Source organism: Bactrocera dorsalis, chromosome 2 (genome assembly GCF_023373825.1).
Source record: "Bactrocera dorsalis isolate Fly_Bdor chromosome 2, ASM2337382v1, whole genome shotgun sequence".
NCBI lineage: Eukaryota > Metazoa > Arthropoda > Insecta > Diptera > Tephritidae > Bactrocera > Bactrocera dorsalis.
In genome coordinates, this window is record NC_064304.1 from 72,701,488 (window position 1) to 72,725,437 (window position 23,950).

General features: G+C 37.5%; 2 protein-coding genes across 3 annotated transcripts in view; both read right to left on the minus strand.

Annotated features, from left to right (window-relative positions):
- The window catches only part of LOC125776652 (uncharacterized), a 185,105-nt gene that overhangs the window by 47,362 nt on the left and 113,793 nt on the right, over positions 1–23,950 (minus strand). The window lies entirely within an intron of this gene.
- LOC125776671 (uncharacterized) lies at positions 7–18,701 on the minus strand. 2 transcript variants are annotated; one of them, XM_049450178.1, is made up of 2 exons: positions 6,186–18,701; positions 7–494 (listed from the first exon to the last, which is right to left on the minus strand). In XM_049450178.1, exon 1 carries the CDS (start codon positions 15,657–15,659, stop codon positions 14,577–14,579), a length of 1,083 nt encoding a protein of 360 aa, XP_049306135.1. In that variant the 5' UTR covers positions 15,660–18,701; the 3' UTR covers positions 7–494; positions 6,186–14,576. The 2 variants fall into 2 exon arrangements, with proteins under 2 accessions (XP_049306135.1, XP_049306134.1); XM_049450177.1 differs by having other exon boundaries at positions 6,150–18,701.

Below are 23,950 nucleotides of genomic sequence, written 5' to 3' on the forward strand. Positions count from 1 at the left end.
TTTGTGATTTTAATATTTGAAGGATATCGATTCTTTCGTATCCTTTTACTTCTATATGGTTTTTTCCTTCTTCATCTTGATTATGATAGCTATTTGAATCTATGTATACTGCTTCATTAAAAGTTAGTACTTTTCGTTATTTACTTGACGTTTTCTATCAATTAAAACATTTCCAATGTCTAAATGTATTATAGTTGGAGTACCTTCTGGAATGATATTACATTGGGCAATCTGTTTTAAGAGTATAGGTATGGTACAATTATCTCCTTTGATTTGTTTAAAAATGTATTTACTTAAATTATTTTTTCAAATTTTTTATTTATTTTATTTATATACGAACCTTTACATGCTGATAAAATGTCTTAATCCTTACTGGCCATGCTTGTATGATAGTGATGTAACTTTATGTCTTTTACGTTGTTTATTAATAATTGGGTATTTATAAATTACAATAAATTTATCTCGTATTCTCAAAATATGTATTGCAGAATACTCTAGAATATTTATTACAGGAATATTTTCTTGTTAGACTTTCATTATTCTTTCTATTTCTTCTTTGTTTATTGAAACAGAAGAAATTTTAATTTTTAGCAAAATTAATTGTAATAGTCAAATCAAATAGTTCTTTATAAATTTCCTGAATACCGTTTGGTGACTCAATCTTTTGATATCAAATTTAGTCATTAGTCATTTAGTCATTTTCAAGTTTTCCTTTGTAAATTATTATTGTTCATTATATCATTTGAAGTCGTTTTGATTTCTATTAGGTCGTCATGGTCTGGCACTCCTGTTATGAATTTATGCACAGATCCTAATGTGTTCTCACACTTGTCTCGGGATTTTCTTTAACTGTTTCTTTGATATACCTGCGGGTATTCTTGTCACTTCTATTTTCTTTCTCCTACACTATTTGTCCTGGATTGTAATGTTTAAATTGTCGTTTCTTGTTGTGGTAATTTAGCATGTTTTGTTTAGGAGATTTCTTTTATTCTGCCAAATTTGCTTCTTTCAAAGAATACGTCAACTGATCCTTTGTTAAATATCAAATGTATTGTCCTACTATATTCCATGACTTTTCCTATACTCCTTATCCAGCCTCGAGAAAGCAGAACTAACGGCGCGGTTGTGGAGGCCAATGATATCAATATCATGGAAGTACGCCAGCGTCTCTTATAGAAGAACATAGCTCAGACATAGCAGCATAGAGGCAGTTCATTTTAGTGCTGTCGAAGGTAGCTTTTTTTATTTTATTTTATTTTATTAAAGCTTACATAATAAACAAATTATTATATAAACTAAAGTACGCAGCGCTAGCATCATAGGCTTTCGGCTGAAGGTAGCTTTAACATTGAAGTGGTATTTTACAAAACTTGTCGCATTGTGAAAATCTGGTCGATAGTAGATTCTTTAGGTCTAAAGGCACACTAATAATATTCATTCAGTTTGTTCAGTTGTTCAAATAATACACTCAATAACACATTATATGCGATATTAAGGAGGCTTATCTTACGATAATTGGCGCAAATTGTGGGTTACTCGTTTTATGGATTGGGCTTAGCACACTAAGGCTCCAGTCGTCGGGCATGCCTTTTAAAGTTATAAAGTATTCTATCTTAATGTTCTCCAGATATAGTATGAATGTTTAAAAACTTCGAACTGCTTTGATTTTAATGCAATCAGCGCATTATGCCTTCTAAGCTGCTGTTTTAGTTCTTGTAGAAATTATTTTCTTCCAGTAAATACATGTTAAAAAATATAATGGAGTTGTAATGTGAGATTTGTGGATTTGTGTAAGTGGAATTGTTTTTCCTTCAATACCGGTGACTAGCGACAATCAAACAGCAATCAATTTAATATCTTCGACTAGGGACACACGTTTATTCTATTTGGGTGAAGCAATTTAAAGTAATTTGCTTGCCGATTGCGACATAAACTTCTTAACTAGTTAACGTGTCTGCCGTACTGTTCTTTTGTGTTGCAACTTATACGTAAGTGGTCTTCGGGTTATATCCACGGATGACTAGCAGTGCACTTAAAGGTGCCACCTCGCCATTTAAAGCGATTTTTGATTCCAGATAGAACTGGTTTTTCTATTATAAATTAAATATCTTACCGTTTTATCTATATCTGTTTACTTAATATATATATATACAGTCAAACCTGTATAAGCAAGAGTTCAAAGGAGCACAATCTTATACTATGTTCAGACCGAAAATTTCAAAGATTAGATTACATTTAAGCATTTCATAACCCAACAGTGTTCTCACTGCCGTTAGAAAGATTATAAAACAGCTGTTATTGTCATTCAAGAATTCACATCGCTTAATATTTATCAAAAGAAAAGATTGTCATATAGTATTTTGAAATAAAAGCCGTCTTTTTTTAATATTTTCCATATAATAGAAATAATGGATGCATTTTTTCATCTTTTTGGTCGATTTTCAGGTGAAATTAGATTCATTGCTCTAAAAAAAATTTGTTTGTTTACATTTTTTCCCTTTGTAGTGTCTAAATCAGCTGTGATAATGTAACAGATTTCCAGTGCTGACTAGTATTTTTCCAGTGCTGACAAATAGATTGCGCAAAATCAGAGTCGCACGAACAGATTTAGCGTGGATCAGTTTCAAATCATTTCAATGAAGTGATTTGGAACTATCATTTTTGTATGGCGAAATCTTGATAAATTTTTAAGATTAGTGGGATAATCCATTCAACAGCCGAAATCGTGTGATTAAGTGTCGGTCTGAACATAGTATTATTCTCGCTTAAAGAGGTTTCTCACTAACCAGCGTTTCTCGCTAATGTACTTGTGTAGTGTTTCTCTCTTATAGAGGTACGCAGCAATAACACGTCACAGCAAGTACAAATGTAGTAAATATGTACATACTATAAGCAGAGATAAAGAGATGTTTAACTCCTCTCTCACTGGAAGTGAGAGAGCAATTGCTAAACGTCAAAACCACCTAAACTCGATCAACTGTCAAAGTTTAGGTGGTTTTGACGTTTAGCAATTGGAAACGAGCGATGGCCAGATTGAAATCTTACCAAAAAATATATAAACGGAGGGATTTGTTGCATCGTTCAAGACCACTTATAAAAAATGTAAAAAATGAAAACTAAGTAAATTTGTGATATTTAAAGGTATCTGATGAAACGTTTTGTAATTTGAAGCGTCATAGTATTATTTTCAATGGAAAATTAATACAAAAATTTAATGAATGAGAGCTAACAAGCTTAAGTCCTTTTTTTGGGTATTGAAAGGTCAAAATTCAGTTCTTCTAATATACTGTAAAAAGATTTAAATAGTTTCTCCATATAATAAATAGCCACTACATAGTAATTTTTATTCGTACTAAATGTTGGATGTTTTAATTTAAAATGCCTAAAAATTCTTATTTTGTTCGATCTGGCCATAATGGAAAATGTTATAAAAAACGCTTATTTTGAGGCGCTCTCACACTGGAATAAGTTGAACATCCCTTTATTCCTGCTATAAGGGTATTCTCTTGCTCTTGCAAAACCCTTGCACGGTGCAAGAATTGCATATATTTCCTCTTGGTGTACCGGCACAACAACAAATACACGCAGAAAATTATTTGCAATGGCAGTAAAATATGTCAGACCAAACCCCATGTATGTTTGCGTGCAATGTCACGCAAAAATATAATTGCAACCCTGTTTTTAGCTGTCATTTTACATAAAGACATATTACGTTGTTAAAATGTTGAGGAAGGTAAGTTTTAAATAGAATATATAATTTCTATTTAAATTATAAAGATTTGTTACAGTTTTTTTTTTTTTAATTTATGCAGAAGGTGCGCCAATTCACAATAGCCATGCATAATAGTTATTCACAATAAATTGACCGATTCAGCCGTTCATATATCACTAGATTCTGCAATGGGTGCTCTCGTGCCCTTGTATATTTCGGTATAGTATTTTATCAATCTGCAATCTTGCAAGAGCAAGAGAATACCCCTTATATGTAATATGATAAAATTATGTGCATGATATGCACAACATATGTATGTACATATTATCTATGTACATACATATTTTGAAATGATTACGAAAACAAAACAAACAAAAATTCATGCACTAATAAATATTGTCGAATATTCCTTGATCAACAACCGCCGTGTAATCAAAGTTCTGATGGACCGTTTCCAACGCACTTAAAGCTAGCTTCATTGGAATGATATTGATTTCTGTTTTTGAAATCTCATCTTCACTGTCATTTCCTGCGAAACGGGTGTCCACACAATTCTTTACGATATCGTCGTCGGTTTGTTCTCCAGCGGTAGTTACGTCGTCGTCAATTTGAACGAAATCTGCGAAGCTCGGCATTAACATATTGAATTCGTGAGACACAAGCTTAGACCATTCCTCTTTGTTAGGTCCAACTTCAACATCATTTTCCTCTGGCAGGTCTTGTTTATCTGTACTTTTCCAAAACCCAGCTTTCTTGAAGCAGTTTTTAACAGTTTAAGTTATGTACGTCACTTACTAAGTACCATGCTTTTCTAGCAAATTTCATAGCAGAAGTACGTTAATGTCAGGGCTACTGTTTTCTTTCAGACTCTTAAGAACATGTTTAACGACTTCTCTTCGATAAATCACGTTTAAAAGTGTGAATGATGCTGCTAGTGGTGTTAACAGGTAAAAACATTACTTTTACGTTTGCAAGTGTTGGTAAGTCCGTATGGGCAGCACAGTTGTCAATGAATAACATAATTTTTTTCATTTTATCTTCATTTGTCTGTCAAATTTTTTCAGCCAATCTATAAATATTGCCTTGGTCATCCAAGTCTTTGTATTATTGGCATAATCAACGGGAAGAGCCTTGACACTTTTAAAACATCTAGGTCGCTTTGATTTCCCGATGATGAGAAGTGGAAGTTTGTCCGTACCACTCATGTTTACACACTGGAAAAGTGTAAGGCGTTCCTTACTTTGTTTTTCTCCATGGCATTTTTCGCCTTTAAACGTAAATGTTTTGTCCGGAAGGCACTTGAAAAACAAAGCAGTTTCATCCGCGTTATAAATATCGTCTAGTTCACACCCTTCTAAAAGATTTGGCAGATCTTCAGTCCAGTGGTTGCATGCACCTTGGTCCACAGATTTACATTCCCCAACTGCTTTTTTAAAACCTATATCAGACGCCTTTTAAAACCCTCTAACCAGCCGTTGCTGGTGGAAAAGTTATGGATTCCCAATTTTGTAGCAAACTATTTTGATTTTTCTTTTAACAAAGGTCCATCTGTGGGAATGTTTTTATCGAGAGTTTGTTTTATCCATTCCAAAAGGCACTTCTCGATATTGGGAAATCCGGAAACTCTACTCCTCTTAATATTTCCATGTCCATCAGAGCACTCAGACTTTATAGTCTTTTGATTTTATAATTTTATAATAGATGGATTCTGGTAAATTAAACTCACGCTTAATTTCATTCCGCGATTTTCCGGATTTAAACGCATTCACTATTTTAAGTTTATCACTTAATGACAGTACTTTGACTATTCTATGAGACAAAAACAACTCTCTCTTACAGAGGTTTTTGTTTCTCACTAATAGAGGTTTTTGAAGCTTAAAATGACGGGTCCTAACTATTACTCTCACTAATAGACTTTTCTCACTAATCCAGTTCTCACTTATCCAGGTTTGACTGTATATATTGTATATGGCACCCACAAGGCATTTTATCATAACTTTTGACTAGATAATTTTGTACTTGCAACTCAAAGTCTTTTTTCGCTGAGTATCACTTATGATGGAAATAACGTATAACTCTTAATTTTTGGGGAGAACTCTCCGCAGTTAAAACCACCAAACGATGATACATTATCATTATTAACTCACAGCGAAAATTGTAGTTCCCAGTATGTTCGCGTGTAGATGTTTAGTTGATAATCTACTAGATAAGAGCTGCGGAGTGTGCCAAAGAAAGTAAAAGTGGTAGTAAACTCTATTTACGAGTAATAATATTTAAGTTGTTTGAGTAAGAAATAAAGATAAGTGCATATCCATTAAATTGCGACTTTTATTTAACAATCCAGTAAGCGAACCCAATAGTGAGTTAGAAGGAAGAAGATTTATCGAGAAATCCGTTACACTATTTTATTGTCACAAATATATTTGTAAAATTTCACCTCTTAAGTATACTATATGTTATTATTTATAATTACAATCTTTTCAGAACAAGAAAAGCCAAGTAATTGGAAGAATTATTGAAATTTTATGCAAACACACATATGTATTTTCTCGGTTAATCTTACAACTTGCATTAGCCGTTATTGTGTTAATGCGATCAACTTACATCTGCCACCAATAATAAACGATTCACAGGCTAGTTCAATACGAAAAATCTTAAAGATGCAGTTAATAGTCTTATACTATGTTCAGACCGACACTTAATCACACGATTTCGGCCGTTGAATGGATTATCCCACTAATCTTAAAAATTTATCAAGATTTCGCCATACAAAAATGACAGTTCCAAATCATTTCATTGAAATGATTTGAAACTGATCCACGCTAAATCTGTCCGTGCGACTCTGATTTTGCGCAATCTACTTGCCAGCACTGGAAAAATACTAGTCAGCACTGGAAAACTGTTACATTATCACAGCTGATTTAGACACTACAAAGGGAAAAAAATGTAAACAAACAAATTTATTTTATAGCAATGAATCTAATTTCACCTGAAAATCGACTTAACAAATGAAAAAATGCATTCACTATTTCTATTATATGGAAAACATTTGAAAAAAGACGGCTTTTATTTCAAACTACTATATGACAATCTTTTCTTTTGATAAATATTAAGCGATGTGACTTCATGAATGACAATAACAGCTGTTTTTTGATCTTTCTAACGGCAGTGAGAACACTGTTGGGTTATGAAATGATTAAATGTAATCTAATCTTTTGAATTTTCGGTCTGAACATGGTATTAGTAAAAAATCGAGGATCCTGCAACAATTCGATATATGCTGTTAGATTTGGGCGAGTATCAGTGTGAAATACAGCGCGCTATACCAAAAAAGGGATAAGTAGGAACAAACGAGTCACATATTAGAGAGTGCATCTCAATAAGAAAAAGCTATTGGTCTTCATGTTATTTGAAAATGTATGTTATAACATTTAGTTTAAATGAAAAATTTGTGTAAAGTGATTAACAGTACCATTATTATTGATTGTGGCTGTATGTAACTGGTGTTACAAAGTGTTTTTATTGTTTTCTTATTTCCAAACAAAAGCTATAAGCCGCTTGGTTTCAGAAAAATCAGTAATAGTGAAATAGAAAGGGTTGTAAATGAAAAAAGTGTACAAGACGAGAATGGCAGACATATCGCTCCCCTTTCACTCAGCTTCAACTGCAATTTGCAATACGTAAATTAAAAAAAGCGCTTAAACGCGAGGAAGAATTCAACACTACAGTTAGGCTGTTCACGATAAGGTGGTTATCGGGTTATGTGGTTATGTGATTAAGTAAACAACAACAAAATGCGTTATGACAAAATAACCAAAGTTGACCAACCTAGGCCCTTGTTTACAGATTATGTGGTTGTTTGCTTATTTCCAGTGTTAGAAAGTCGTTGGAATTTTACTAAATGGCAGCACAAAAAATAAATAAAACTAAGCGAATGGCATTTCCATTTAGATTTTCTTATTGGAAAATCTGCTATTAACAGCTGTTTTTTGTTTGCAATCAAAGAATTTTTTGAACCCTTAAAATTCGGATTATTTAATAAGCACATACCTTCAATAAAGTCCATTTCCTGAATAGCAGAACTTATTTTAAATTCGATTATTTTGCTTTTTAAACTTTGTTTAGGCATTTTATAAGTTGGAATTTCATTGAACTAAAATTGTAAACAATGAACAGCTGTTTGTGTAAAAATAAGCAAATAACCATACAACATAGGGTGCTCACGGATCATAGAGGTTATTTTTAATCTAATAATCACATAACCCGACAACCACCTTACCGTGAACAGCCTAATAGTTTTGATTGCTCGTGAAGTGGGACCACTTTTCTAAACGAAGTGATTTTACTTGTTCGTCCCAGTCAGTCTCATCCAGCCATAATTCTTGAATGTAGATTTTGGCTTGTATCATAATTGGCGAAAGCAATCTTGCGCGGTCAAAAAGTTTTGCCACAGACGATAACATTGGCATTTAATTAATAGCATATTCATATCGCATTCCATTGGATGGCCAGAGTTTTTGTTAGACTTTCCTTTTGGAATATAGAGATATTAGTGTCCAACAAATTTTCGTTTGGTATGCTTTTGTTTTTAACACCTTGGTTGCCAAAGGAAATTCTGACTTGGTGTTTTCAGCCAATTCATGGAGTGTTCAAATGGCTAAGTATGAGGCATAGTTAACGCCAAAGGTCACAGTGTTTAGCTTATAGTCGCGTAGTGGACTATTAAAAGGATCCACGAGACAGATCTTGAGGCGTTGAAGACATTTCTTACTTTAGTTGTTTTTTATCTGGCTTTATTACCGCATGATTTGGCATGTAAAATATACTACTCATTTTCGCTTGTTCGTTTGATAAAATGACCGTCACATACCAACAAAATGCCTTGTGGGTGCCATATACGAGGTATGACAATTAAGTAATGAGACTGATTCCATAAAAACCGTATATTTGAAAATTATTCTACAACTCTGCCATCCCCTTCAAAGTAGTCCCCTTGGGCAGCTATACAGCGATTCCAGCGCGTTTTCCATGCTTCGAACATTTCTGGAACGCTTCGACTGGGATATCCGCGAGTACCCTCGTCACGGCCGCGTAGACGTCCGTAATCGACTCAAAATGGGTTCCCTTGACCACCGATTTTGTTCCAGGAAACAAAAAAAAAGTCACAGGATGACATGTCGGGCGAATAAGGCGGCTGTTCTAACACGGCGATCCCTTTAGAGGCCAAGTACTGGGAAGGCGGTGTGGCACGGCGCGTTGTCGTGATGAAAGATCCAGTTACGAGCGATGTCTGGGCGCACCCTGTTGACTCGTTTTCGCAATCTTTTGAGTACTTGGCATTAGCAGACTTGATTCACAGTTTTCCCCGGTGGAACGCACTCTTTGTGGACGATTCCAAAAAGGCTATAATCATCGTTTTCATCTTCGACTTGCTCATGTGAGTTTTTTCGGGCGAGAGGCGTGCAGAGACAGCCATTGTGAGCTTTGGCGTTTAGTTTCCGGGTGGTAGTATAAAAACCAGCTCTCATCGCCAGAAATAACTCGATTAAGCAGCGTGGGATCGTTTTTCACTTGTTCCAAACAGTGACGCGACACGTTGTTCTTGATTTCGGTTTTCCATTTCCGTGACTAGCACTACAAACACACGTCTACTCAACTTGACGCAGCAGGCGAACTAAACAAGCTAGAGCGATGGTACATATATCAATTAAGAGGGAAGGAATGCCGGAAAAAGGAATTTCAAGGTCACAGGCTTATCACAAGCGCGGCATTAAAATCAGTCTTATTACTTAATTGTCAAACCGTATCGTATAACCGAAAAATCACTCCACAAGGCATTTTGTTGGTATGCGACGGTCATTTAATCATGACGAACGAAAAACAGATAGAAGATTGAGATTGAGAAAAAACTTACAACTTAAAAAACCACATATCAGTGTGGGTAATCGTCAAAAATATATCTCTTTCACAAATAATTATTTAAATATGTCACCAGAGCTTTGAAACAAAGTTTTAGTGTTTGGCAAGACTAAGCTCTTAGGTAATCTCGTGGAGAAGATGGAGTACAGCGCTCAACAAAGAAAATTCGCCAGTTTCGGTCAAACATCGTGGAATAGGTGTGTTGATGAGGGAAAGGGCTGGTGGGGTATGCATTGTATGTAATATTAGAAAGCGGCTTGTGCAAGGGTGAACACTAGGTTTGTGTAAAAGTGGGATCACCACCAAAGGAGCAAAATGTCTGAAAATCTATAAATTAAGGCTTTATAAGTACTTATTTTACAAGTCCTAATGTCAAATACACATCTTTTGAAATAGATAGACCAAAAACACAAGGGATGTGCGCTGAGTTTGGGTTCCGCCACGGAAAAAAAGCCCCCAATGAAAAATTTCTAACAGCTTCGAATGAGAGACCCTCCTTTTGACGACGACCATGGAATTAAGGATAATTACTTAAAGGCATGCATTTGGAATGTTCGGTCCCTTAATTGGGAAAGTGGCGCTGCCCAGCTGGTTGCTGTCCTCGTCAGATTGAATTCTGACATCCCCGCCGTCCAAGAAATGCGATGGACGTGACAAGGACTGAGGCGAGTAGGTCTCTGTGACATTTACTAAAGTGGTCATATAAAGGAGCGAACGTTTGGTATGGGATTCGTGGTAGGAGGCAGACTCCGTCGCCGAGTACTATCATTCACTCCGGAGAATGAACGTCTAGCAGCAATCCGCATCAAAGTAAGGTTCTTCAACATATCGCTGACTTGCGCCCACGCCCCAACAGAAGAGAAAAATGATGTGACCAAAGATGCCTTCTACGAGCGCTTGCAGCGCCCCTATAACAACTGCCCCCGCCACGATGTCAAAACTTAACTTTAACGCCAGGGTGGGCAAGGAAAGTCTTTTTGGCGCAACAGTCGGAAAATTCAGCCTCCACGAGGAAACATCCCCAAATGGATTGAGGCTGATCGACTTCGCCGGGGCCTGAAATATGGTTATCTTTAGTACTAGATTCCAGCATAAGAAAATTCATCAAGCTACCTGGTTGTCTCCGGATCGAAAAGCCACGAATCAGATCGATCACGTTGTGATAGACGGAAGATACGTCTCCAGTGTTCTAGACGCTCCGAGCACCTAACCTCGAATCGGACTATCTTTTTGCAGCCAACATTTGCACCCGCCTCTGTGCTGCAAAAAACGCACGTCAACAAAGGAAGATTCGACGTCGAGAAGCTGCAATCACAACAGATAGCCGAACGATTTTCTACTCGGCTTGCACTCCTGTTCTCTGATAGCATTCGTCAACCACTCGGTATAAAGGAATTGTGGGACAGCATTTCGAGGCAGAGTTCGTAAAACCATCAAAATACGCTCTTGCTCTGATGAGTAATATTCCGCAAGAGGACATCATTTCAAATACTCAGGAGCGCAAGCTTAACTAACATTCTCATCACAAAAAAACTCCTCACGTATTTGGCTCACTCATATATTAGCATGAGCGAGCATTTTTAAAAGATAACTATTTGCCTAACGCATCATCTTTATTTTTATCGCTCTGAGTGTTCAAGTGATGCGAAAAATAAAACTCATCTTTTAAATTATTTACATACACACAATACAACTTAAATTAACGGTTAATCATGCATGTACCCAAAACTGTTAATATTTACACCAACAACAATTAAACTTTAACATAAATTTATAAATATACATACTCTAAGAGAATAAGAAATTGCTCAAGAGCACTCTCTGCTGCATCACTGAGTTTATCAGCGATACAAAATACTGAGTGCTGAAACCTGAGATGAGAAAAAGAAACTTAGCGCTCTTGTGAGGAGTATTATTTTGAGGAGCACGTACGTTTGCGGTAAATATTAGAGCGAAAAGATAAGATAAGTATTAAAGAGAAATATTCTAGAAGAGCACTCTTTCCTTTGAACTCACAATTGAGGAAATCAAAATTTATTGCTCCTCAATTGTGTTGTACTGAGGAGGAAGATAGAAATTTTACTTCTCAGTGATGAGTATTTGCGAACTCTGTTTCGAGGTCCGCAACGGAAACCATTGGTTTCCGGAAAATGCAAAAGAACAGCTGGTACAACGAGGAATGCCGTCGCAGCGGAGAGAAAATAGACTGCCTACCTCACAACGTTGCGAGCGACCACAATGGGACAGATACCGAGAATTGAAGAGGAAAGCGAGAAGCATTTGCAGATAGGAAAACAGAGATCTCGAAATGCGTGAGTATGAAGATCTTGTCAAGCTGGCCGACAAGTGTAATACTCGAAAATTCTATGAAAAAATGCGGCGACCAACAGAGGGTTTTAAGATCGGAGCATACTCTTGTAGAACCCAAGTAGGTGATCCAGTAACCGATGCCCAGAGCATACTCAAATTATGGAGGGAACACTTCTCCAGCCTGCTGAATGGCAGTGAACGCACATCACCAGGAGAAGGCGAACCCGATTTCACATTCGATTACGATGGAGCACACGTTCCATTGCCCGACCATGAAGAACTTCGAATAGCAACTACCCGCCTGAAGAACAACAAAGCGGCGGGGGTCGATGGATTGCCGACCGAGCTATTCAAACACGGCGGCGAAGAACTGGTCAGGAGCAAAATATGGTCGGATGAAAGCATGCCCAACGATTGGATTTTAAGTGTGCTATGCCCTATCCACAAAAAGGGAGACCCCACAATCTGCTCCAACTACCGTGGGATAAGCCTGCTCAACATTACGTATAAGGTTCTGTTCAAATATCATTGAACATGCTTACTTATCAGCAAAGCCGAAATTCTACTAAATATAAATATCTATTTTTTTAGTAATATACTTACATACATACATACATATGTATATACATAATGCATTTACATGCAATGCACATCTACGAGTAATAATAATAAAAATTAATGCATAATCATAAATATACAGCAGAGATAACATTAAACACACACACACATGCAATAAATTGTACACTTGAAATCAATCCCATGTCAAGCAGCAATAAAAATATGCTGCAATACATAAAAACATACACACATACACATATTTTTTTATTTATTTATTTATAATAATTCATATAACAAAAGGAGTTTTATTATATAAATACTTAAACGCAGCACTGGCTACGAGGCCTTCAGCCGCCTTGTAATTATAACTGGGTAAAAAGTTCTATTTGCTAAGCGTTAGTAAAGATGTAAGTTGCTTAAATATGTTTTAACAAATCGTTGGTTTTTAAGAATCTATAAACAATCATAACGTTTTTTTCTGAAGGTTCACTAAAAGAGGACATACACGGGCATACTTGTGCGTTCGATCTGTGTGAATTCGTTTGCCCATACACGACACACAAATCCATTTTGCGTTCGTTCTTCACATAGTTAACATGTGCGACAGGCAAGCGGAACATTTCTTCGAATTTATTTCTAATGCCGCAATTACATGTGCAAAATTCTGCGTGCAGAAAAAAAATTTGTACTGATTTGACAGTTCAAATTCTGCACCTCAATGCAGATCTGCACGGCATGTGATATTTGAATTTCTCTGCGCAGAGGCAGTGCTGACAACATTCAAATAATTAATTTTTGAGCATAGTCCGGCAACATTTTAAATTGCGCTCAGCTGTTAAGTAAAAATTAACAAAAGAAATAAAAAATGGAAGAAAAACTGATTGAGTTTGTAAGAGAAAACAGGTTCTTATATGACAAAAGTCATAGAAATTATAAAAATAGCTACCTGAGAGACGCCAAATTTCAGGAGCAATCTGAGAAATTGAATATTCCAGGTAAATTTTTATTTTTATAACCTGACAAAATATATATTTATTCATGTTTTGAATGATTTTAGGTGAGAAGCTAAAGGCCCGTTGGCGGACCCTACGTGCAATCAACTGATTGTCAAAATTTACTGCACATGTGTTTTGGCTGGAAAAAATAGTGCAGATCTGCATGCAGAATATCTGCACATGTAATTCCGGCATAATGCAGCACTTTTATCTATTTCTTTCTTTGTATTTCATTAATAAGTTATTCCAACTTTTATTTTTCTCAATTTTATTTTTATATTTAAAACTTTTCGTATGCCAAATTGCCAATTAATTTTTTTATAAGATCAATAAATTCAGATACGAAATCTTTATTAAGGGGAGAGCATGCTTTAGAAGCTTCAAACAATCGCTTAAATCTCTTTAAAAATTATCTAACAACAAACAAAGTTATAGATTGGAACTCGAAATATTGTCCAAGCTAGAAGGGAAATAGTGTCCGAGCGTCAGACAGATATGTACATACAAGTATATGAGCGCTTGGGCAAAAAGCGAAAAGCGCGATTTCTCGGTTTTTTTTTATTGGCGGGCAAAGTTGGAATTGGGCAAAGTTTATTATCTTTGGCATAAAATTATCTTCTATTTAAACTAAAAACAAAACTAGGAAAAGTCAAGTTTGAACATACTTTTAAACAAAATAAAGTAAATTTTTTTTGGAATTTTCTTAGTTTAACTAGAAGATAAGTTATTAAAAAACATGAATCTCTTTGAATTTTTTGTTCCTGATAAATGCATATGGGAGATGCATTAATGTAATTGCTTCCTAAAGGCAGAATATCAAAGATTTCGTATTCAAAAAATTTGTGAAAGATGTTCAAATATATGACTATAAAGCCTAGAAATTTCGCTTGAATCAATTATTTCTTTCCCTCCCAAAAAAATTCTCAAAAAAAATCGATTTTTTGAAGCTTCTAAAGCAGTCTCTCCCCTTAACACTTGCAATTGTCCGCGATCTTCACTGCTCGGCGACACGAGAGAAATGAGATTTTGTGCGCTCACAACGCCATACACGATAAACATGCTCGCGCACCGATCGTAAAGAATCAAACATTTTCGCGAACATGGATCGGTACGCGAACAAGCCCATACACGAGTAAACCGCATGCTAACACATACCGATCGAACGCACATGTGTGCCTGTGTATGGCCGCTATTAGTAGTTTTATGAGATCAATGTTGCCAGAGTTGTGGGCTGTTGAGTGAAGCATCGGACAGAGTGTGAGTAAGTGTTTGATAGAAGCGGTGTCATCGCAAAGGGGGCAAATGGATGGGCTTTTACCCGATAGTAAGTGGGCGTGTGTTATGATAGTGTGTCCAATCCTTAATGGAGTATATGTCTTCATTGCGCTAGTTGGAACTGTTGACGAGTAGATTATTCGATTTCTGGCTGGGTTTATGTCCGCGTAGTGATGTTTAAATGTTTTCCATTCGCTTGCGTTTTTTTGATGCCTTTTATGCTTAATAAGATTAGAAATGTCTTGCTTGGATGAGGCATAGTATGTTAAGGCAAGAGTCCTGGCTACATTTTTCGCAGCGAGGTCTGCAAAGTGGTTGCCTGAAATACCAGCATGGCCAGGGATCCACATTACTTGGATTTTCTGAGGGGCACCAATGACCGCGTCCCTGATAACTTCTATTATGGGATTGCGTTTGGAAGGAGATGTTATTGCAGACATACACGATTTGCTGTCTGTACAGATGAGGAACTTTCCTTTAGTCTTTTTTGCGTGATTAACTGCATGAATGATAGCAGATCCTTCAGCGGTAAATACAGAGCTCGTTGAGGGGAGAAGCCAATTGCAAATAATTTCTCCTGTGACAGTGACAACTGCTAACGAAATGGAATCGATGGACTTGGAGCCATCCGTAAACAATAGCTTCCAGCCATTATTTGTATAATTACATTCCAGTTCAGCAAAGGTTTGTTGAACGACTTCGTTTGGTGTGTTTTGCTTGGACAAAAACATAAGCAATAGTAAAAGCTTCGTCAAAATCGGGAAGGACCTCTCCGAGCTGTTCGATACCAAACGAGGTTTCAGACAAGGCGATTCCCAATCGTGCGACTTTTTCAACCTGCTTCTGGAGAAAATAGTTCGAGCTGCAGAACTAAATAGAGAAGGTACCATCTTCTATAAGAGTGTACAACTGCTGGCGTATGCCGATGATATTGCCATTTATAGCAGAAACAGCCAAAAACGCTACTCCCTTCCTTCCTTTGCCTTCCTTAGCGAGCAAAATGTGTTCAAAGTTGAGCCCATGGTAAAAACGCAGAAATGAGCCATCTTTGTTTGTTTTCATTTGAACAATGTTGCCATTGCTCAATACGCATATATAGTTTTGTACACATTTATGTATTCAATTACAATTTTTGTAATACAAAATATAAAAACTGAAAACAAACTATTTAAAATAGTTTATATATTTATAAATAATAGCATTCGACTCTGATTTTTAGTTACTTTAAGAAAATTTCAAACATATTCTTTATGATTTATGATTATTACAGTATATCGAGATTGGCAAGCCTGCGTTGTGAGAGAGCGTTAGCTGACACGTTTCTACGGCAAAAATCCAAATTCCGTGAATTCCTACGGCAAAGAGAGAAGGGAGTAGCGTTTTTCGTTGTTCACTTAGTACATTGCGCGCCCATAAGATAGGTCGCATCAGCTGACACGGGCCATGGGTCTACGTTTTTGTCTGTTTGTGCAATTACTGCTTATCTTCGTGTATCAAAACACAAAATATCCCAAAAAACAAAAATTAAGTATTTTACTTGCACAAGCGTCCGGCGATACCCCTTATGCTTGATCAAGCAATAAGCCGGATTGCCTTAAATAAGCAAGCTAAAGAAAAGGCAAAAACAAAAAAAAATGTTTACTTTTTTTTTCAAACAAAAAATTTTTTCGCAGCTTAGAAATCGACGAAGAGGTGGTGTGTGTCGATTCTCCTTTCACGGGTATTTTACAAGACTTGGCGCATGGTGGGCTTTAATCTTTCACACAATACGCCAGAACCTTATATGCGATGTTGAGGAGGCTAATCCCACGGTAGTTGGTGCATATTGTGGGGTCTCCTTTTTTATGGATCGGGCATTACACACTTAAATTCCAATCGTTGGGCATGCTTTCATCCGACCATATTTTACAAAGAAGCTGATGCATGTTCCTTATCAGTTCTTCGCCGCCGTGTTTGAATAGCTCGGCCGGCAATCCATCGGACCCTGCCGTTTTGTTGTTTTTCAGGCGGGCAATTGCTATTCGAACTTCTTCATGGTCGGGCAATGGAACGTCTGCTCCATCGTCATCGATTGGGGAATCGGGTTCGCTTTCTCCTGGCGTTGTGCGTTCACTGCCATTCAGCAGGCTGGAGAAGTGTCCCCCCATAATCTAAGTATGCTCTGGGCATCGGTGGCTAGATCACATTTGGGGATTCTACAAGAGTATGCTCCGGTCTTGAAACCTTCTGTAAGCCGCCGCATCTTTTCGTAGAATTTTCGAGCATTACCCCTGTCGGCCAGCTTATCAAGCTCTTCGTATTCACCCATTTCGGCCACTTTCTTTTTCTGTCTACAGATGCGTCTCGTTTCCCTCTTCAACTTTCGGTATCTATCCCATCCCGCACGTGTTGTCGTCGATCGTAACGTTGCGAGGTAGGCAGCCTGTTTTCTCTCCGCTGCGACATGGCACTCCTCGGCGCACCTGCTGTTCTTTTGCACTCTCCGAAAACCAATGGTTTCGGTTGCAGCTGTACGTAAGGAGTTTGAAATGCCGTCCCACAGTTGCTTTATACCGAGTTGTTGACGAGTGCTCTCAGAGAGCAGGAGTGCAAGCCGAGTAGAAAATCGTTCGGCTGTCTGTTGTGATTGCAGCTTCTCGACGTCAAACCTTCCTTTTGTTTGTTGGCGTGCGTTTTTTGCTGCACAGAGGCGGGTGCGAATTTTGGCTGCAACAATATAGTGGTCCGAGTCGATGTTAGGTCCTCGGAGCGCACGCACATCTAAAACACTGGAGACATATCTTCCGTCTATCACAACATGATCGATCTGGTTGGTGGTTTTTCAATCCTGAGACAGCCAGGTAGCTTGATGTATCTTCTTATGCTGGAATCTAGTATTACAGATAACCATATTTCGGGCCCCGGCGAAGTCGATCAGCCTCAACCCATTTGGGGATGTTTCCTCGTGGAGGCTGAATTTACCGACCGTAGTGCCAAAGATACCTTCTTTTCCCATCCTGGCGTTGAAGTCGCCAAGCACGATTTTGACATCGTGGCGGGGGCATCTCTCGTAAGTGCGCTCTAAGCACTCATGAAAGGCATCTTTGGTCACATCGTCCTTCTCTTCCGTCGGGGCGTGGGCACTAATCAGCGATATGTTGCAGAATCCCGCTTTGATGCGGATTGTGGCTAGACGTTTATTCACGGAGTGAATGATAGTACTCAGCGACGGAGTCTCTCTTCCACCACGAATCCCACACCAAACTTAGGCTCCTTTATATGGCCACTGTAGTAAATGCCACAAGGACCTACTCGTCTCTGTCCTTATCCCGTCCATTGCATCTCTTGGACGGCGGTGATGTCAGCCTTTATTTTTACGAGGACATCAACCAGCTGGACAGCGGCACCTTCGCAATTAAGAAACCGGACATTCGATGTGCATGCCCTCAATTCGTAGTCCTTATTTCGTTAGCCATGGTCGTCATCAAAAGGGGGGTGTCTCATCCGAGGCTGTTGGGTTTCGTTGGGGGTGTTTTTTTTACGTGGCGGAACCCAACTCCAGCGCACAACACTATACAGGGGATGTTTCGCCTTCAAACGGATGTTCTACCCAGAGGATATTTGGTCAAAGACCCGAAGTCATGAGCTGCTTGAGCTTGCTTTGCCAAATAAGCCCGCCTAGGCAGTTTTTTCCAAAAGAGAGCCGTCTCATCCGCATTGGATACTTGGTGAGCCTTATAACCTCCCAACGTTATTGCTTCTAAGAACTCTTTAGGAAATGCTCGTGCCGCATGTTTATCAGCTGAGGCTCCTTCTCCTGTAACTTTGCATTGTTTAGTGAATTTCTTTTCAGGAAGTTTCGTAACCAGCCATTACTGGCATTAAAATGGGATCGCTCGCTATTTATTGAAGTGGAAGGGTCTTCATTTTTAATAGTTACATAAAATTGTTGCGTCTTTGCTTTTATAGATCTTGTACCATCTTTACTGCATGGTCTTCAATCCAACATAAAAGGGCACGTTCTGCTTTCAAAGCTGCAAAATCGCGAATATAAAATCCACGTAAAAAGCACCAAGCACTGGTGGCTGAAACCACTTTTCTTATCGTTGTTTCGTTTTTCCTTATAGTACGAATTGTTGCTTCATGTATATTTGTACACTTTGAGACTGTTGCAATCTTTTCCCCCGCTTTTAATTCATCTAAAATTTTAATTTTTTCTTTTAAATTTAATTTTGTTCGCTTGGACGCCATGTCGCTGTGTTTTCTTATGACATTTCTTTGTTTCCTTTTTTATTAATACTTTACTTTGACATCCAACAACAGCAGTGTATTTTTAAGTACTTAAAATTGATAGTTGCATTTGCTTGAATAATGAATCTTTAAATATTCGAATAGATTCAGAATTTTAATTTTATTGCAAAAATAGTATATGTTTACGCATGCATATAACAAACCATCATAATATACATTCTTTCCTTTTTTAATTTTTGGATATCTGAAATTGGCGCTGATAGTTCATACGAGTATATGTAATCTCGTGAACTCGTTTCCCTGGATGATTATGGGCGGTACACTAGCTGGTACTTCAACTGCTTCGCTGGAAATAGTTCGGAAAGCACTTGTTACTCTTATTGCTGTGCATTTATTGGTCTGTCATACGCTTTTATGTTTAGTGCCTGTATCCATACTGGAGCAGCATATAGAATAACTAAGCTCATCGTTTTCGCAATTAAAAGTCGCCAGCTGGAGCACATACAACCTCTATTTGCCATCATTATTGATAAGGCATTATAAATGTTATTTGCTATGTTTGCCAAGTGCTGCTTGAATTTCAGTTTCGAGTCCAATATTACCCCTAAATACTTCAACTGTGGCTGTCAAATAATCACGCACTCACCTATAGTGAAAGTTATTTTTTCCACAATTTTCCAAGTGCTTATGAGCAATATCTCATTTTTGTTCTCAGCCAGTTCCAAACTCATAGAATAAAACCATTAGCGCTGGCCATTTAAGCATTCATTACATTTATTTTGAAGGTCGTCAAGTTGTTTAGCCTTGATGCCTTCGGTGGTTTCATAGATCAGTTTTCCATTTTCAAAATAACTCATAACGATATTTATAAGGTACTGTTATACAGTACTTGTCCAATAAATTACGAACGAGAGCAAAAATTTAAAGCTTTTTAATATTTCATTCGATTTTGGAACGAATGGAGTTGTTTTTATTTTAAAAACTTAAGCAAGCATGGTAAGCTATGTGTTTTTTTTTTGGAGGATATGTCTAGAATGTGAAATATTGAGTAAGATTACCGTTATATTGCTCTTTTCTTGGCGTCAGTGCTCTTTTTCAATTTTGATCATTCACTTTTTACCAAGTGGGAGAACGACTTACGCTGATTTTTCGTAAATTATAACTTTAAATAATTAAGAATAGGGTCGAAATTTATTGCCGAAAGAAAGACAAATATATTAAAAAAAGGCAAGTACAAAAATAATAAAAATTTGTCAAAAACACGTTCGTTTCCTAATTGAATCATCATACCAATCGGAAGGGAAAAATGGTTTATTATATCTGCTCCATGAATTAAAATTCTGTGAACAGACGATGGCATGTAAAACAGGAGTATGCTTTAACAAAAATTTCGTCAGTTTCCAATGCGTAAGATCCGAATGCGTCCGAATTTTTGTCGTATCCACAAGCCAATGCTCGTAAGATTACGCTAAATCGATATATTAAATCATAACTTACTCCTGTTATACGAGCAGCCAAATTTGGTTGTTGCAAAAACCTCATTGCAGTGTTTCCGTTGTTCGCTATTGGTATATCCACCAACAAATGCATTTCTTCCCTTAGCTTCTGCTGAATACTTCTTTTATTTTGTTCAACGACATCCTTGTCAGCACCACGAACTTGCCACTTTTGTATTGGTATTCTATCACCCCTATCATGCATTTCGATTACGTTCCCGCTCTACGCTCCGCCGGAGTCGAAATTAGGTATCATGCGTTACGATTGGATTGAAAGAAGAAGAGGAAGAGCTATAACTCTTTCGAAATCAGCTGTTTGCTTTGAAATATGTGAAACTGAAACATAACAAAGCAAAAATGCACAAATTACTGCTGTTCAAAGAAAATAAATAAAAGTAAAATTTTTATATTGTTATTATTTTTATTAAACGTAACTATGGAATCTTTATCCGCGGCGATATTACTGGTTGAGGAGGAGAGCAGCGCATCTCAGAATGCTGGGATGAGAATTGAAAGAAGAAGATTACGAGATATGTGCGATCCCTTCCAGATGAATGACGGGCTGTAAGTAATTGCACGTGAAAGTAGACATTTTTCTTACAATTTGTTTACTTATTTAGATTCAGAAAAACTTTCGTCTGAATAAGGACGCATGTCCTAGATACGTTTGCGGAAGAAACGACGGCAAGTAAATTTGATGCTACTTTTTTCCAAAAAGCCTGCACATCTTCCTTAGGACGCTGGTGGAAACCGTTGGCTATATCTAGCTTACTCTCCATCATATCTGCCAATTTTCCATATTGCTCTGGTGTTGTTGTTTTTGACCTGAAAGCATATCAAAAAACATCACTAAAACTGGAAATATCGTGTGTTTTACAACTCTTAAATACAAGTTTTACTTACATTTTTAGAAAATTAAAAAAAAAAACACGCAAATAATAAAATTTTCTCAGCAAAATAAAAACACAAAAAGTTCTCCGCCAACAAAATTGCAACTTAGCAAAACGGAGCTACGATCGAAATGCATGATAGGCAGAATTGTAAATTTCGAAGTTGAACTGAACGGGAACGGAACGCATGATACCAAAGTCGCCAAACGGAGAAAATTTCAATCCAAGTCGAAATGCGTGATAGGGGTGTATGTATATGCAATGTGCAAAACACACTCGAAAAATCTAATCCATGCGTGGAGACTTGATAAGCCATATTCAAATAGGTTTGCATTAATAGGAAAGCTTTTCACCAAATTTAGATCGTTCATATTTTTGGGAGTCGCGCTACAGATTCCGCATGTTTGCGAAGCCGATTCCGATATGACACTGAACGTTTTGCCATCAAGCATGGTCATATGAAATTGGTGATCAATTCTTAAGGTACTAACAAATGTTGGAAAAATATTTAATATTTGGCTCATAATGTTTTGAATTTCTATGCGAGACAAGTCTGCCGATTCTTTCTCGCAAAGCAATTTAATGGGTAGACAATATCGGTTAGAAGAAGGCCGATTGTTTTTCCATAAAACTGCACTATCAATGGTACCACACAAATTGAAAATAAACATTGATCTATCATCTCTCCATCAAAATCATTAAATTTTTGCCTGTAAGTAGAATGGCCGCTGCTGTCATCACAACCCCATTTGTAGGTAGCAGTTAATTGGGTGTTATTGTTATTTTCAATATGGTTTTGAAAACTTTCTGGGTGTGCTTCAATAATCCTAGCAATCGTATGGTCTACTAAGCTTTGTAATGGTACTTCAGCGAAATGATCAGTGATCGTGATAACACTAGGATAGCATTTTTTTCGCACAACGCAGTTTGTCGTAGCATGGATATATATCGGCGTTTTGCCCTTTAGCGGCTCTCTTTGACAAATTCCATGTGTACTTGGTATGTCCAACATCTACAAATAGCGCCAGTGCTTTTTCATCAGAAAGTTTTGTCGGTAGACGCAGAGGGGTACTTATAGTTTTTTCGTCGGCGTTTAGCTTTGACACCACCTGTGAAGCACTACGTTTTCCACCTTTATACAAGCTGCAGCTTGCAGCTACCAACAATGCTTCTGATGGCACATTTTCAGTAAGGCCTGACAATTTCTTAACTTGAGTTTTTTTGCAACACTCCGAAATATCTTTTTGTGGACGTCCAATAATTTCGGAAGATGATCTTTCAATCAATACTAACGGCGTATCTGGTGGGGTGCAATAAAGCCATACGCAATAAAGCCATAAGGCAATAAAGCCATATGGCTTTATTTCCAATGGGAAAGAGAAATAAAGCCATACAAAAAAATTTACAAATGAGAAATAAAGCCATATCTTGTAATAGGCGAATTTACAAATTCTTTTCGCGTAGAACTCCTTTTTGCGTGGGCGGCCGCGCTTCAAAAAAAATAACTCTAGTCGGTCCAACACTGGGGTGTATCAAATTCTTTTCGCGTAGAACTCCTTTTTGAGTGGGCGGCCTTCGGCCGCGCTTCAAAAAAAATAACTCTAGTCGGTCCAACACTGGGATGTATCAAATTCTTTTCGCGTAGAACTCCTTTTTGCGTGGGCGCCTTCGGCCGCGCTTCAAAAAAAATAACTCTAGTCGGTCCAACACTGGGGTGTATCAAATTATTTTCGCGTAGAACTCCGGGCGCCGCGCAAAACAGATATGCAGATATATTTATTTCCTGTATACTTACATGCGCGTTAATTGCCTAATATTAATTATTAAGAGTTGTTTGTATCCACATTGCGGAACAATACTGAAAGTGGCGTCCATCAAACAAAGCCATATAGGATTTATGGCTTTATTACCAAAATAATATGGCTTTATTGCGTATGGCCTTATTACACCCCACCATTTCAGCTATTTGGTGTAAGGTTGCTTTCATAGTGAGATCATCTGATTTGCAGTTTCCAGCACTTTTATAGCGTGGGCCATATACAATTTTAAATTTCGAAGATAAGGCGTAAAGGATTGAGTGTAGCGTGTGCTGTATGGCACGTAGCGTCGTCCTGCTGGAACCAAATGATGTCCAAGTCTTCCTCTTCAATTTGCTTGAAGAAAAATTCGGTTAACATTGCGCGATATCGCTCACCATTGATGGTTACGGTTCCTTCTTCATTTTCGAAAAAAATGGGCCGATGATTCCACCAGACCTAAATTCGCACCATACAGTGATTCGTGCTAGGTGCATTGACTTCTCGACGATTACGTGCGCGTTTTCTGTGCCCCAAATGCGACAATTCTGCTTGTTAACGTAACCATCGAGGTGGAAATGAGCCTCGTCCGAAAGATGATTTTTCGGTAAAATTTACCATCCTCGGTCAAACGATCTTCTGCCCAACCTGCGAACTGTAGAATAGTGAATAGCGACCCATTTCGTAAATTTTAGACTTTTTGCTGAATATCTGTCACTTTCCGAATGGTATTTGACGTTTCCAATCTCGTAAAATAGATAATTCAAAT

What these genes read in the sequence shown, in the direction of transcription:
- LOC125776671 (XM_049450178.1), bottom strand. Translation starts at nt 15,659, where the DNA reads ATGGTACCTTCTCTATTTAGTTCTGCAGCTCGAACTATTTTCTCCAGA.